Source organism: Octopus bimaculoides, chromosome 8 (assembly GCF_001194135.2).
Source record: "Octopus bimaculoides isolate UCB-OBI-ISO-001 chromosome 8, ASM119413v2, whole genome shotgun sequence".
NCBI classification, from domain to species: Eukaryota; Metazoa; Mollusca; class Cephalopoda; order Octopoda; family Octopodidae; genus Octopus; species Octopus bimaculoides.
In genome coordinates this window covers 92,377,568-92,395,461 of record NC_068988.1, presented here as the reverse complement: position 1 = coordinate 92,395,461, position 17,894 = coordinate 92,377,568, and the positions used below count along the sequence as shown (strand labels likewise).

The following is a 17,894-nucleotide window of genomic DNA, read 5'->3' as shown; positions in this document are numbered from 1 at the left end:
TGGCCTAGCATCTAAATCAGAAACAATTATTACTTGGCTATAGGTCTGAGGACTGTGACTTTCTTCCTTGGTAGATCACCTTGACAACTTTTCCAAGTTTCACTTGCAAAAGAAGAAGAGAGGGTAGGAGAGGCAGTCTTGCCCTCAAATTTATTGAAAGGAGTGATGGTGATGAAACTGGCAAGAGTTGATGGGAACACTACGTGTAAGTAGTTAAGTTGCAGAACGACAGCTGGAGAGAGTGCTTGCTCTTGGTGTTTGGGGTGATCTTGGCTCTGTAGAGCTGCTCAACCGGTCCTAAATTGAGTTTCTCTGGTGTCAGAAGGACTGTATCAAATTCTTTCAGTGACCTGGCAGAATCGTTAGTATGACAGGCAAAATGCGTAGCAGTATTTCATCCATCTTTACATTCTGAGTTCAAATTCCATCGAGGTTGTTTTTGCTTTTCATCTCTTTGAAGTTGATTAAATAAGTACCAGTTGAGTACTGTGGTCAACATAATCGTCTAGCCCCCACTCCCCACAAGTTTCAGGCCTTGTGCCAATAGTAGAAAGGGCTATTTGTAAACTAAGTATACTTGTAGTTCATGGTTTCTTTTTTCTCTGTATCTCATTTGATTTTTCGATGTAAGTCCTCACACATATTTTGTCTTTGTTATTGTCCACTTCACTCATTGCCTTAGTGGGAAATAGAAGAAATCATTATCCACACCATCATGTTCGGAAAACCTAGTTAGAAACTTAAAAGTGGCACTCAAGAAAGGTGTAGCAACTAACATGCAAGCAACAAGATTAGCCCTTGACCACTTCAATGCAAAGCACAAAGGCTGCCTTGTTAAAGCTAAGGCGCCTGCTGAAAGACACAAGGAGATGAAAGTCGTTCAACGGGCCCAAGTGGCAGAGGTGCAATGTGGAAAAAAACCACAATTCAGTCTTTGACAGGCCATAATAGACGCATGTTACTTGAACCCAAGATGTCTGCAGCTTTTCAGCAGCACTTAACTCAGCTGTTCAAAACAGGTGGCAAAGCCAGATCACAGAATAAATTTCAGTGCCTACCTTGATGGCCTGCCACACCTCTGGTCAAGAAAATCAGCATGTTACGAAAATCCCAAAATAGCTGCAGAAATACAAGAAGTGATGGTTGGCCACACAGGAGGCAAATCATCTGCTTTGGATGGTCTGATCTGAAAACTTTACTGCTCCATGTGTGGCCCAGCTGTAAGAATGAGCCCGTAGATTGAAGGTAGGGGATGAGAAAAGGGCACTTGCCCAAGCAGTCAGGGAGACTGTTGTTTAGTGGTGTTTCCATAAGCAGCCCTTAAAAGTCTCCCCAACCCTTTTGGGGAAATTTTCTTGTTTGGATTTTTGCTTCTGTTTTTTTGTTGTTTTTTTATTTTTATTTTACTATTTACATGCCTTCATGTAAACTCCACATCATATCATCTTGTACCATCCTCAATCTGCTTGTTAACTCTTAGATGTTAATCATCATCATCATCATCATCATCATCATCATCATCATCATCATCTCCACTACTGATGAAGTAGTCATGTCTGTCTTCAATGAAATAGTGTTTTTAAGATACATGCATACAGGTAACTTCATACAGTTTAAATACTACCTTTACAGACAAAATGGTAGTGACAAACAACATTTCATGCCACACTCCCAAAAGAAAGCTTAAAACATACAAAATAATATATTTCATACACAGAAAACAAACAGAAAACAGAAAGTCAATTTTAATTGAAGTGTAAAATGTTAATAACAGCACAAAAAGAAAATAGTCATTTTTACTCGACAAAGTAGATACCTTGTCATCAATAACAATAATAACAGTATGCAAGCATATATTGCATTGGGTGTAAACATGAACGAAAAAAAAGACTCTCTGCGGTCATGAATGACCATAGGATTGCACCTAGAAATTTACCCTCTGAAGCACAAGCCCGGCAAGCTTGTTTATGGAAGACCAGTAGTCATCCATGCATACCAGCCTCCCATCTCCACACCACCGATGTTATCCAAGGGAAAGGCAAAGGCTGATACAGCTTGGTTCTAGTGACACTGCAACTGATTTCTACAGATGAGTGAGCTGAGGTAAAGTGAAATAAAGTGTCTTGCTCAAGAACACAACACACAGCCTGGTTCAGGAATCAAACTCATTACCTCATAATTGTGAGCCTGATGCTCTAACCACTGAGCTATGCGCCTTCAAATTCGGTCACTATATGCATGACTGCCACTCCCATGTGGGCCTCTACAGACACAGCAGATGCTGTACCACCATCAGCAGATGACACAATTTCTCCGGGTGCAGATCCATGGTCTCTCAAGACCGAAGGATGCCTACTATAAAAACGAGCAATGGTAAGTTGACTTTGTTCGATGGGGAAACTTTTGATATGAAACATTTCTTGAAGAGATCAAAAGCTTGACATTATTTTGTACACTGAATCGGGCAGCCTTCCATAAGTAATTACAGAAGATCATGAAAAGACAAAAATAATGTATTAATCTTGTAAGAGACAAGTTTTCTGACTCCATTCAAATTTGAAATGGAGATAGCCATAAGTTTTTGAAGGGAAATAGGCTTCATTAGATGAGGGAAAGCATATTGTACTATATGTCGAGGGTTCCAGTTGATCCGATCAACGGAACAGCCTGCTCGTGAAATTAACGTGCAAGTGGCTGAGCACTCCACAGACACGTGTACCCTTAACGTAGTTCTCGGGGATATTCAGCGTGACACAATGTGACAAGGCTGGCCCTTTGAATCACAGGTACAACAGAAACAAAGAGTGAGAGAAAGTTGTGGTGAAAGAGTACAGCAGGGTTCGCCACCATCCCCTGCCGGAGCCTCGTGGAGCTTTAGGTGTTTTCGCTCAATAAACACTTACAACGCCCGGTTTGGGAATCGAAACCGTGATCCTATGACTGTGAGTCCGCTGCCCTAACCACTGGGCCATTGCGCCTCCACTTGTACTATATGTATCATGTAAATAAAAGAAGACACTGCGAAAACCCAAGCCCAAATAGTATGCCCTAAAATCTGCTCATAAGCTGATTCTGCAGTATTTAGGAATGAGGGACACAGGGGTCACTGTCAGGGACGTTGGTGTTGATATTGATTCCTGGTTTGTAGTTACCTTCGTTGCACAATATGAGCAGTGGTCAGTGATCATGTAACATTTTGCAATGTACAGTTGGGTAGGATCACTATGAACATACAAATTCTCATGACCTTGCAAGGACTGTGTTTTGTAAAGGGTGCCAAAAAGAAGACCTTAAGGATCAAGATCTTAGTTAGAAAACCTAGCTGTTATATCTGGAAACAAACTTATCTACAGGCTCTCTGTATAGAAAATCCCAAAGAACAAAAGCAGCAACAATAAATCAAGGAACAGTGTTTTGTTGCTAGGCTGATACCAGGCGCAACTCATGAGCTGGCAAATGAAACTTCCCAGTCCTCATTGCCAAGAGCAAGCCATGAAACCCAAAAGAAGTCCCCTCAGTCACAATCAGCAAAGACAAGGAGAACTAACCATGGCAACAACAACAACTAATACCAAGAAGCAACTGTGTAGCATCTTCACACAGTGGCACCGGCCCATCGATTTATGAGGATGAGAACCCAAAAAAAGGCTCATGGGGAAAGGCAGACGATTTCTTTGAAAAATAAACATACTGGGGAGAGTAAAAAAAGCTGAAAACTTCAAGGTGGAATACATTTCATGTGAAGAAGGAACTCTCTCTGTGGAAGAAGAATCTGTATTTTGTGAAGGAGAAACAATGACCTGTGAGGTGGAATTTAACTCTTGACAAAGCAAAGTTCTAAAACACTTGCACAATACACATAAAGAATAGGTGCAGGTGAGGTTATAGGTACAGGTGTGGCTATAGGTGAAGGCATGGCTGCGTAGTAAGAAGCTTGCACCCTAACCACATAATTCTGGGTTCAGTTCCACAGTGTGACACTTTGGGCAAGTGTCTTCTACTATAGCCTCAGGCCAACCAAAGCCTTGTGAGTGGATTTAGTAGACAGAAACTGAAAAAAGCTTGTTGTATATATGTGTGTATGTGTGCATGTGTGTGTGTGTCTGTCTGTCTGTCCTCCCATTACCACTTGACAACCACTGTTGGTGTGTTTCCATCGCCATAACTTAGAGATTTGACAAAAGAGACCGATAGAATAAGTACTAAGCTTACAAAGAATACGTCCTGGGGTCACTTTCTTTGACTAAAAGAAACCTTTAAGGCAGTACTCCAGCATGGCCACAGTCAAATGACTGAAATAAGTAAAAGAATGAAAGAATTAAACTTCGTCACACTTGATAAATATTTTTGCAAAATATCACCATATAAAGCATAATTTTAACTGCAACCAGGCTGTCTGCTGAAATAAGCTGTCTTATGATTCAACTATTTTGACATGTGGATTCCATTTTCTTTTTTTAAACAAGAGGCCCCTGACATAGTATGTTGAATGACTACAAAGAAAGAAATGTTCTGGCTCATATGGAACATGGTGCTGACTGTCATTCTGTATCTCATATAACCATCACCTGCGTGAATCTATGCACAACATGACAACATAGCTCCAAGCAAACTAAACAATGACATATTCAGGAAAACAATACTTATAAACATGTGGTATGCCCCCTGGTGGTCAACTATTATAGAGGAGAGAATCCCTTTTAGATTAAGCTAAGTTGAGGTGGATTTGAAAGTTTGGAATTTACATCAAAGATAAAGAAAGAGGAGCACAGATTATACACATTTAATTTCTTTTCTACACACAATAAAGACCTTAAAGTTTTTATTTGCTAGTAGCCATGTAAAGTGCTATTTCATTCTAAACACCGTGGAGGCGCAATGGCCCAGTGGTTAGGGCAAGCGGACTCACAGTCATAGGATCGCGGTTTCGATTCCCAGACCAGGCGTTGTGAGTGTTTATTGAACGAAAACACCTAAAGCTCCACGAGGCTCCGGCAGGGGATGGTGGTGAACCCTGCTGTACTCTTTCACCACAACTTTCTCTCACTCTTACTTCCTGTTTCTGTTGTGCCTGTAATTCAAAGGGTCAGCCTTGTCACACTGTGTCACGCTGAATATCCCCGAGAACTACGTTAAGGGTACACGTGTCTGTGGAGTGCTCAGCCACTTGCACGTTAATTTCACGAGCAGGCTGTTCCGTTGATCGGATCAACTGGAACCCTCGACGTCGTAAGCGACGGAGTGCCAGCTTCCACAATGAGAACACATCAACTCACTAGAGAGTAATATTTTATTGTGAAGTTTCCTCAAAGATTTTACTCTCCTTTCTTCAAAAACTCCTCACAAAATTATATCTTTGACCAGATAAATGTAGTTTTATTTGAAGATGAAATTGTTCCCAGTAAGTAATTAAAACTTTATGTTAAGTACAAAAGGGACAGGTGGTGATGCCGCAATGGTCAACAGTCCTCATTTCCATTTCATGTAGACATACAGACTGGTTTCTCTAATGATTAACCAAAGCTACATAAAATATAGAATTAATTACAAGTGAATTGACAAACCTCTTAGTATTTAAATCAGCCATATCCGGCCAAAATATTCTACCTGTTTTATGAGCAAACTAGCCAGATCTGGCCTCTCATGCCTATCCTAAGATGTAATTTGAAAAATAATTAATCACGTTATTAAAACTGTGAGATAATGCATGATTAAATCAAAACAACATGAATAACGGTAAAAGGTAAAGACTTCCTTTGGTCATGACTGACCATGGGGTTGCACCTAGAAAGTTACCCTTCAAGGCACAAATCCAGGCAAGATTGTTTATGGAAGACCAGCAGTCGCCCATACATACCAGCCACCCCTCTCCACACCACTGATGTTATCCAAGAAAAAGGCAAAGGCTGACACAGCTCGGCACCAGTGATGTCGCAACTCATTTCTGCAGCTGAATGAACTGAAGCAACGTGAAATAAAGTGTCTTGCTCAAGAGCACAACACATAGCCTGGTCCAGGAATTGAACTCACTACCTCATGATTGTGAGCCCAATGCTCTAACCACTGAGATAAACAAGCATTATATTCGACAGAGTAATCTGAATACTAAAAAGCTAAACAATAAGGTTGTAAAATATCTGAGGTCAGTTGTTGTGCAACCAAAGTATGTCTACATCGCAACTGTTGCCACTGTGATTAAAAGGAGGGAACAGCTACTTAAATTTGACTTTAGTCTGAGATGCAATAGGATTTGGATTCCCAAACCCTAATACAGCAATATAATATCACTTAACAGTTTCCTCCTTAATTATCTCCAGCATTAATGATATTTTATAAAATACTATAAAAAACAAAATCCTAATAGTTGATTGCATAAAATAAATACCAAACATTTGTAATGATTACTCTAAAAGCAATGCTAAACATTGATGATTATTAAAAAAAAAAACCTTCAATAACATGTTTTTGAGTGTTTGTTCTTTCGGTTATTCAGTTAGTTTATCAGTTGTTGTGCGTGCATAGAGTTCTCACATTTTCTCTGTTACTCTTTTATTTGAAAACTTCTGAATGAATTCAGCTTTATGGAAAATCTGAAGAAGATCTAACAATGGAAAATTCTGTTCAACATTTTGCTCTCAGGGGTCTTGATGGAGTCTGTTTACTTATTTAAGATTTCTTTTTAAGTTCAAGTTGCTTCATATTTGTTATTGCATCACCACCTGTCCCTTTTGTACTTACCATAAAGAAAAAGGACTGCAATGGAAACAAAGAACTCTTCATGTATTTATAAATTTAAAAAAATGAGATTCCTGCATGTTGACCAAATATAAGCAACAAAGCCACATTAAAAGATGAACCCATGATGAGCAGCAAAGAAACATTGAGTAATGTATATAGAATAATAGAGGCCTATGATTCTATTTTTACAGGTTTCAGTCACTGGACAGTGGCCATGGTGGGGAATTGCCTGAAAATGTTTTATCCAAACAAATCGATCCTGGTACTTTGTTTTAAAGCCTAGCACTTATTCTATTGGTCTCTTTCACTGAACTGTTAAGTTACAAGGATGTAAACAAAGCAACACTGGGTTTCAGGTGGTGGGTGGGACAGACAGAAACATAAATGTAAGCATACATACACACATCTCACACACACACACACATGTATGTGTGTGTGTGTGTGTATATGTGGGTGCTTGTATATCCATATCTACTAACAGTTACATGTAATGACTTTTTTTTTTTGTTTTATAATGTATTTGTTTTTTTTTGCACTTGATCTTTGTCATTGATCTTCTATAAGAATGAAGCAGTATTCATCAATTTGCCATTTCTATTTATGAAGACCATGAAGTAAACATGCAGTAGTAATAAGCTGTGCAAAACAGAATTTATTTTAATGAGATACCTCTTGCAATCACCTGAGGAGACACATCTACACCGAGAAATACACCTAAACCAGTTGTGTAGTATCCCACCCATGAGGGATCAGTGCTAGATTGGTCAAAACGACTGTAGTGATCAATAAAGATTCTCATATATCCCATCTTCCATCTCTCTCATTAATTACATACCCAATGAACACTGAACCAGTGAACATGCTTTACCAGCAAACTACCAAGTGTATACCATATGATTTATTAACTACTATATATATATATATATATATATAGACATATATATGGTGCTGTGTAAAAGTACCCAGTACACTCTGTAAAATGGTTGGTGTTAGGAAGGGCATACAGCTGTAGAAACCATGCCAAAACAGACATGGAGCCTGATCAGCCCTTCAGCTCCTGTCAAACCGTCCAACCCATGCCAGCATGGAAAACGGATGTTAAATGATGATGATGAGGAGGAGGTACACACACACACACACACACACACACACACACACACACACACACACATGACAGTCTTTCAGTTTCTGTTAACCAAATCCACTCACAAGGATTGAGTTGGCCTGGGGCTATAGCAGAAAACACTTTTCCAAAGTGCCAAACAGGGGACTGAACCCGAAACCATGTAGTTGGGAAGCAAACTTGTTACCACACATCCACACTTGTGTGCATTGTTTGTTGATTGCTTATAATTTTTAAATGATTTCCTTAAATCATTGCTTTTACTGCTCCCTAGATAACATTTAGGAAAAAAAAATTTTTATGTCAAATATCATCAATGAGTATGTAACCACCATTAATAACATTATTTCTAACTGAATTAGCCTCTCACTTAATGACTGGACATTTGAGACTGATTGGACCATTAAGTCAATGTATTCCTCTATAGACAGGCATCAATTATCCTAAACAAACAGCTGAAGTTCCCTTACAGTCACATAATGAATGTAGCACCACACTGATATGGATGGCAGACAATAAGGTGTTGAAATCCTAATTGGAAGTTAAAGGTTTCACAGCCGTTATTTGTGAAAGGATGGAAAAACCTTCTTGATTAAATGGCTTCAATTGTAATTGGCTAATCTGAAGTGAACCTCTAATGGAGAGTTAAAGGTCCACCTGTCACATGTAGCACCCTTGCTGCCTGAATTGACACTTCAGGTTTTTGTTGTTTATACCAAAATCAAAAGGGTTCTCTAGTTCTGCACCTGTCTCCAATTACATACACCACACAATAAACTATCAATGTTATCTCATCACTCAAGGTGCCAAGTTAGCAGAACCGTTAGCATCCCAGGCAAACATGCTTAGCAGCATTTCATCTGCCTTTATGTTCTGAGTTCAAATTACAACAAGGTCGACTTTGACTTTTGTCCTTTCTGGGTTGATAAAATATGTACCAGTTGAGCACTGGAGTCAATATAATCAATTTACCCTCTTCCCAGAAAGTGCTGGCCTTGTGTCAAAATATGAAACCAATATCATCATCATCATCATCATCATCATTTAACGTCCACCTTCCACGCTGGCATGGGTCAGGATGGTTTCCCAGGAACTGGCTAGGCATAAGCCTGCACCAGACTTTTGTCTGTTTTTACAGCTGGATGCCCTTCCTAACACTCATCAAAAGCTAAAGCAGTCGTGGTTAAGTAGTTAACAAGCTTGGTTCCCAACCATGTGATCTTGGGTTCAGTCCCACTATACAGCACTTTGGGCAAGTCTCTTCTACTATAGACTCAAGTTGACCAAAGTTTTGTGAGTGGATATGATAGACAGAAACTAAAAGAAGGCTGTGTGTGTGTGTGTGTGTGTGTGTGTGTGTGTGTGTGTGTGTGTTTATCCCCACGACCACCACTTGACAACCAATGTTGTCATTTTATGTTCCCATAATTTAGTGATTTGGCAAAACTCATCCATATAATAAGTACCAGGCTCAAAAATAAAATACTGGGATTGATTTGTTCAACTAAACCCTACAAGGCAGTGCTCCAACATGGCCACAGTCCAATGATTGAAACAAGTAAAAGATAAAAATAAAAGATAGAGGATACCACAACTTTCCCTCATAACTCTTATTCTATATTAGCTATAACACTCAAATATTCTAAACTTCAAAGGCATCATCATCATTATCATCACCATCTTCACCTTCATCAACACTACCAGTCTCCTCATCACCACATTATTCTGTCCATAAAACCTTTGAAGCCTTTAGTTCAACATCTAAGAACTCTATACTATGAGACAATAATGGAATTTTAGTATGGTCACTTTACCTGCCGAAGATAGCAGCCAAATTTCCCAACATGTCAAACTTCTCCATCTTGAAGTGAGAAGGACACATTGGATAGCATAGTCTTGGAGGCACACTACCTGAGAAAAAGATGGTTGGTCATGGCGGGAATGCTTTTGCTCATAGCTCTATCTGCTCAATCGAGGCTGACCTGAAGCTAAACAACGATGAACTTCACTACATGTAACTGTCTATCAACATCTCAATCCACTTTTATCACCCAGTATACATCATCCACTTACATTATATGCCCCTATATTATTATAGTATACAATATCACAGACGTTGTTGTATACAGTATCACAGATAGCCTTGTATACAATATCACAGATGTACGTCTTTGTATATAACATCAGAGATGTATGTATTGGGTCATCCCATAAATAATGTTTTTTTTTTATAAGGCCCCTCTTCCAATATTCACTTGTTTGTGATGAAAAATACTCCTCCAGTACTGTTCTGACCTCATCTACAGAATTCATATATTTTCTGTCCAAATGATTTTGAAGAGTGCGGAATAAATGATAATCAGATGGGGCAATGTCCGGTAAATATGGTGGGTAGGGCATCGTTTCCCATTCAAATTGCTCCAGTCTTTGGAATGTCATGTATGTGGTTGAGCATCATCCTGAAGGAAGAACACCCTTCATCTTGAAACCAAAGATGGTCGTTTTTCTTCTAGCACTGACTTAAGCCACTCAAGCAGCTCACAGTAGATCTCCTTTGTTATCGTTTGGTTTAGGTTTAAAAGTTCTAAGTAGACTAAACCTTTCATATCCCACCAAACAGACAACAACACTTTACATGTGTGAAGACCTTCTTTAGCCTGAGGTGCCAGTGTTTCTCCTTTCCCTACCCACTGCCTTTGGCACTTGACATTTTTATAGAGAACCCATTTCTTATCATCAGTCACAATTCGGTCCAAAACAGGTTCATTTGTGAGATGTGACAGCAAAGAAGAACACACATTCACTCTCTGCATGCGATTAGACTTGGAAAGTTTGTGAGGAACCCATTGACCCGATTTGCTAACTTTTCTGATGGCACACAGGTGTCGATGAATGGTTGAATGACCAAATCCAAGCTTCTCTGTTAGTTCCTCAACAGTTACGATGGAATTTTGTTCCACCAGGATTTGCAGGACGTCCTCGTCAAATTCTACAGATCTTCCAGGTTGAGGCTCGTCTTCTAGGTTGTAGTTTCCGGCTCTGAATTCCGGAACCACCGTTGACACTGGCTTACACTTAATGTCCGATCCCTAAATACTGTATTAATATTCCTCGCACTTTCCGTTGCTTTGTTGCCTTTATTGAACTCATAAAGTAAAATATGCCGAATATGTTCCTTTGTTACTTCCATTATAGCTTTGAAAAAATAACTGTTAAAATCGAACTGCACTCTTCATAACTTGCACTATGAATAAGTACATGATAAAATTACTACCTGCGTTTATAGCAAGTTGATGCAGGTAGTTTATCCCGTCTCCTTCCAACTTTTAGTTCATGCAATTGAAAAAACTGCATTATTTATAGGATGACTCAATATATCACAGGTTTCACTTTATACAATCTCACAGATATCACTGTATACAATATTACAGATGTATGTCTCTGCATATAGCATCAGAGTGTACGTCTGTATATATCACACATATCACTTTATTAAATATTACAGAATTACAGATATCACTGTATACACAGATGTCACTGTATATAATATCACACAGATTTTCCTGTATAGAATATCACACATATGTTACTCCATACAATATCAAAGATATCACTGTATAACAATACCACATATGTTACAATATACAATACCACAGATGGATATCACTGTATGCAATATCACAGTTGGATACCACTGTATAAATATCATAGATGCCTACTTTAATCAACCTGAACATGTAATGCTGTCCATCTTCCAACAGATTACATTCAGCACATTCTACATTCCTCTCCAACTGCTACACAACTTCCCTGCCTTCATGTCAAATTTGTTCACTGGATACTAAACACAATTGCAAAACAAGCAACCATCTGTCTTCCATTTTTCCTGCTCACTTTTCACCACTATTTGACAGGTAGGTCATCAGTTGAAGATTATCACAGGTGTTAATTTCATTCACATCTCATACCTTCAGAAATCTTATGCATCCTCTTTCTCAAAGTCAAATCGCTTTTAATTGATTTTTCTTTTAGCTTTTTCTTTTTTTCTAAATTTTCAGTTTAACTCTGCTTAGTACTAATAAATCTGTGATGAAATGCATCGTAAACATGATTACCCTTTCTTTACCACTACAGTATATCTCAGACGACATCCACCAATGTGTCCTTCCCTTCTTTTAAGGGACAGTAGAGCATTGCTATTCCTAGAAGGTCAAGTACTATACAGTAGTTAGTATAGATTATAATGGTTAGAATTGGATGTTACCATCAGAGGCTAATTGTTGTGGAGGATGTAATAGTTAGTATTGGAGGATATAATATTCAGTAGTGAAGGTTATAATAGATAATATTGGAGGATGCAAAAGTATTGAAGATTGTAATAGTTACTATTGGATGTTGTAATAGTTAGTATTGGAGGGTGTAATAGTTTGTAGTGTAGATTATAACAGTTAGTGGTGGAGGATGCAATTGTTTGTGGTGAAGGTTATAATAGTACTGGGAGAGCTATGTAGTTAGTATTAGAGAATGTAATAGTTAGCATTGGCTGTAACTGTCTGTACTTGAGGACGTGATAGTGGAGGCAATAATAGGTCCGAAGGCATTAATATTTAGTATAGGTGGCTATAATATTTAGTATTGGAGGCTATGACACATAGTATTGTAGTCACATAAGCACTGGAATCTATACTACATAGTATTGTGAGCTTTAACCCTTTAGTGTTTAAACCGGCTGTATCCGGCCCAGATATTCTACACATTTTATGCTCAAACTGGCCAGAACCAGCCTCTCACACCTACCCTACAATGTCATTCTAAAAATAAGCAATTACATCTTTCCTATCTTGAAGCTACAAAATAATATCAGATAAATTTTTTTAAATGTGAATAAATAAGGTTTTTTTTTGCCAAATTAATCTGAACGCTAAAGGGTTAATAGTAATGCAGGACATAATACATAGTATTAGGGCTTATAAAAGTTAGTATCAGAAGCTATAATCAAGGCCAGATCAAAACCATCTGATGTTTTAACCACAACCCAGCAATGGTGACTCTTCAGCCCTTCCATTGTATGGCACGATCTCAGTCAAATGTCTTTACACCTGTTGGGGCAGGCGAAAGTGAAATCGTGATGGCACCTGTGCCCAGCGTCGCCTTCCTGGCACGTGTAAAGACATTCGACTGAGATCGTGCCAGTGCCGCTGGACTGGCTCCTGTGCAGGTGGCACGTAAAATACACCATTTTGAGCATTGCCGTTGCCAGTACCGTATGACTGGCCTTCGTGCTGGTGGCACATAAAAGCACCCACTACACTCTCAGAGTGGCTGGCATTAAGAAGGGCATCCAGCTGTAGAAACTCTGCCAAATCAGATTGGAGCCTGGTGTAGCCATCTGGTTCACCAGTCCACAATCAAATCATCCAACCCATGCTAGCATGGAAAGCGGATGTTAAACGATGATGATGATGATTTATTCTACAGCAACATTGATGAGCATTGATAAAGTACTTCAAAGGCCAGCTTAGCAATGATATCTGATTTCTGGGGTTCATTCAAATGCATCCTCTTTCCTTTGCTTGACATCATGACAAATATGACCTAAGACTATGTGCATACATGAGCCTTGCTGTACTTGACTAGTGTTTGTTTCATCAAACCTCAGAAGGACGTAAAACTAAATTGAACCCAACAAGATTTGAACTCAGAATGTCAGGCATCATAAAATGAAAATTACAATACATACATATCACCAAATACTCTACCAATTCTGCCAATCCACTGCCCCATATAAAATAATAGTTATAATGGCTACACATTTTGAGTATTGGTGGCAGCAGCAGCAGCAGTAGTAGTAGTAGTAGTAGTAATCAACATCTTCAATTGAAAGAACAGAAATACTAAAACTGATATGTTTAACTAACAAGCAATTGACAGTATTCAATTAGACAGTGTAATAAGGATACTAAAAACTAATATTCATTAATACACTCAAGATAACAAAACCATAAATTTGAGAGATTTCATGAGCAGAAGCAGCTTAATTTAAACAGATTTACACTCAGTGAAAATCTATTAATGACAAAAGAAAAATAAACTTTTGTGACAAAATATTTTGTTAAGTTTTTAATTGATATTCGTCATCTGTTCCTTGCGTATTCTATTTCCTTCACTTATTATTGCAGTCTCCTATTACAGCTTATCATGACTGTCTGTCATTACATTCTATTATTCCAGTCATCATAACTCTCTGTTTCTAGTTTCATGGCTGTCTGTCATTACTATCTATCATTACAGGCTGTTACTACAGTCTGTCTTTTAAGTCTATCATTACTGTATATTATTATGGAATATTATTACTGCCTATCATTACATTCTATTATTGCAGTTATCGTAAGGTGGTGAGCTGGTAGAATTGTTAGCATGCTGGACAAAATGCATTTTTTACAGCTTTACATACTGAGTTCAAATTCCACTGAGGTTGACTGTACCTTTCATTGTTTGAGGGGGTCAATAAAATAAAGCTCTAGTCAAGTACTGAGGTCAGTGGTCTCAGTTTTTCCCTTCCTCTTAAATTACTAGCTTTGTGTCTGTAGGAGATAAATTTATTACAATTGTCATAACTCACTGCTTTTAATTTTGTGACTGCCTATCATTACAGGCTATTATTACTGTTTATGTTTAAAGTCTATCATTACTGTATATTATTAAAGAATATCATTACAGACTATTATCAAGATAGTAGCCTGGGATAATTATTAGAGCACTGAACAAAATGCTGTGTGGTATTTATTCTTGCTCTTTACAATTTGAGTTCAAAACTCACCAAGATCAGCTTTGCCTTTCATCCATTCATAGGTCAAAATTAAGCACCAGTCAAGTAGTACTTATGTTAGAAATTATGAAAGTGTGTCATTACCGTCTTTCATCACAATCGAATTTTCAAGTCTATCCTAACTATCGGTCATTACCTTCTATCCCTAATCTGGTGCCATTACTGTATATCATTGCCATCCAACATTATAGTACTGTCATTACTATCAATCCTTACTACTAATATCCTTACAATCAATCATTATTGTCTATCCCTAATCCATTATTATTACTATATATTATTGTCATCCAACATTAATAGTACTATTACTACTATCAATCCTTACAGTATATCACTAATATCTTTCATTATTGTATATTATTACATTATCATTATAGTCCATATAAAGAATCACTGGTCCTCATATTACTGACCATAGGTCTCATATAAACAATCGCTAAACCATAATAATTAAAAGATCATCTAATTTAAAATCACTGGTTCCAGTATCAACAATTAATAGACCTATAGGTGCTGACATGGTGTGTGTGTGTGTGTGTGTGTGTGTGTGTGTGTGTTTGTGTGTGTGATGGGTAAATTGTCACCAATTTCTATTTTTAATTTTGTGCATGTGCATTGTTTGTTTTTGATTTTGTCGACTACACAGTATATTAGGGTCAGTTGGGCACCATCTGTGAGGAAAACAGCACCCTGATGCAATTCACTCGACCAGAAATTTGGAAACAACATGCTCTACTGCTTGGCATTCATGCTAGAAGCTCCAATATGAACAAATGGTGAACACACAGAACAACCGTTTGCTTGCTGTGTCCCCAAAACATGTACCAAGAGTGATAAAAATCAAACATCCAGTCAATATCAATCAAAGAGACTGTAGTCTGGGGAGTTAGATGGCCAGATGTTAGGGGTGATGCGGTCACAGAAATTGTCTGACAGCCATGACTGGGTTCTCCTGCTAGTGTGGCATGGTGCAGGGTCCTGTTGCCAGACATAGGGTCTTCCAGCAGCCACCCTCTTCACCCAGAGCAGCACTAGCTCCTCCAAGCACTTGATGTAGGCCTTCATATTGAGTATGAGGCTGTTTGAGAAAATGAATGGAGGCACAACATCACCATCACTAGCGATCACTCCAAACACCATGATATTGACTGGATATTTGACTTATCACTCTCGGTACATGTCCTCAGATTGCACTGTCCTCAAACAGAAACCCAAACACTCTGAAATATTTGCATTGGAGTTTCTGGCGCGAATGCCAAGCAGTACAACACGTCATTTCCAAATTTCTGGTGGAGTGAATTGCATCATGGTGCTGTTTTTCTCAAAGACAGTGCCACCTGACTGGCACTCGTGCCAGTGACACCTAAAGAGCACCATTCGAGTGTGGTTGATGCCAGTGTCGCCTGACTGGTCCCATGCCAGTGGCACATAAAAATCACCATTTAACCATGGTCGATGCCAGTACCGCCGGGCTGGCCCTCATGCTGGTGGCACATAAAAAGCACCCACTACACTCTCGGAGTGGTTGGCATTAGGAAGGGCATCCAGCTGTAGATACTTTGCCAGATTAGATTGGAGCCTGGTGCAGCTTTCTGCCTTGCCAGCCCTCAGTCAAACCATCCAACCCATACCAGCATGGAGAGTGGACGTTGACCCTTTCGTTACCGTATTTATTTTGAGATGCTCTGTGTTTCTTTCAATTACTTTAAATATAACAAAGAATTTAGTAAAATAACTTAGTTATCATTCAGCTAGTGTTAGGAACATAAATTGCGACCAAGGTTTGGTGGAAGATTTTAATTAAAAACTTATAGAAACAAGACATTTGTATTCATCGAGGTTGGTAATGAAAGGGTTAAATGTCGATGATGATGACAATGATGACACATGCATATGCAAAAATATATATATAATGTGTGTGTGTGTTATTGTCTCCTTGCCTTGACTTCACATGATAGTTGTCGAATTAGTTTTACCATAATGTAAGTGGTGTCCTTTGTTTACAATCTTCCAAGAAAACATGTTTGGTCATGGAGAAAGATTATCTTACTTGGAAACAGGTGAGAGATGGTGACAGGAAGAGCAAACAGCCATAGAAAATCCACTGCAACAGATTCCGTTGAACCCATGAATGCATGGAAAAATTAATATGATGATGACAATGAAGGGATCCATATTCACAATCAGTGGAGTCTATATTAATGATAATTGGATTATGACAAGGCACACAATGTTAATGAGTGTAGCAATCACATAATAACAATCACTAAACCCATTTTAGCAACTACCAGATCCCATTTTGACAAATATTAAACTTCATATTAATAATCTTCTTGAAATGGTCTATTGGTCATCTTAACAATCAAGAAAATCAATGGGATCCCTATCACCAATCATCAGAACCCCTGTTAACAATAAAGATTACAGTAATTATATTTTGAAATCTCATTTAACATATAATTCAATATGAAGAACAAGGGAAAATATCAACGGCAACAACAATAACAACAATGATATCAACTGCAACAATAAGATGGCAAGATGGCAGAACCGTTGGTACGATGATCAAAATGCTAAGCGATATTTTGCCCACCTTTACAGTCTGAGTTCAAATTTCACTGAGGTTGACTTTGCCTTTCACCCTTTTGGGGTTAATAAAATAAGTACCAGTTGAGCAGTGGGGTTGATGAATTTCACTTACCTTTCCTCTAAAATTGTTGGCTTCCGAGTTTAAAATTTGAAACCAATATCAACTGCAACAACACCAGCAACAGCCATGGCAACATCAATAAGAACAATAACAACCCACTATGCAAGAAACAAGTCAATGTTGAGAAGCAGGAAGTTACTGAAATAGCTATAGATTAATGAGACTGTACCTTTCCAGTACATATTGAAGTACAATACAGGGACAGCATAACTCTGACTGTATACCACATGGTAGTCACATGTAATATCATTTTCATCAGTTGCCGCTAAGGTAACACTGTTGCTATCTTCCAAATCCTGAAAACAAAAAATCAAATTTTACTATTGTCACAAAGTTATTTGAAGTGACTGGAACATGAAAGAACAACTGTTTTTAAATAGTGACACTTTGAGTTATGCATTAACCCTAACCCTAACCCTAACCCTTAAGTATTCAGATGACTCTGTCAAATGTAATGTTCACTCACATTGTTTTGAATTAATCCTGCATTATCT

The 17,894-nt window shown here is 38.3% G+C and overlaps 1 protein-coding gene across 2 annotated transcripts in view; it reads right to left on the bottom strand.

Moving 5' to 3' along the window:
• The window catches only part of LOC106874580 (ubiquitin-like-conjugating enzyme ATG10), a 321,299-nt gene that overhangs the window by 39,263 nt on the left and 264,142 nt on the right, over positions 1-17,894 (bottom strand). For both annotated transcript variants that reach the window (XM_014922365.2, XM_052970266.1), the window contains one exon: positions 17,570-17,696. In XM_014922365.2, coding sequence (XP_014777851.1) covers positions 17,570-17,696 — 127 coding nt within the window. The remainder of the gene's footprint in view (positions 1-17,569; positions 17,697-17,894) is intronic.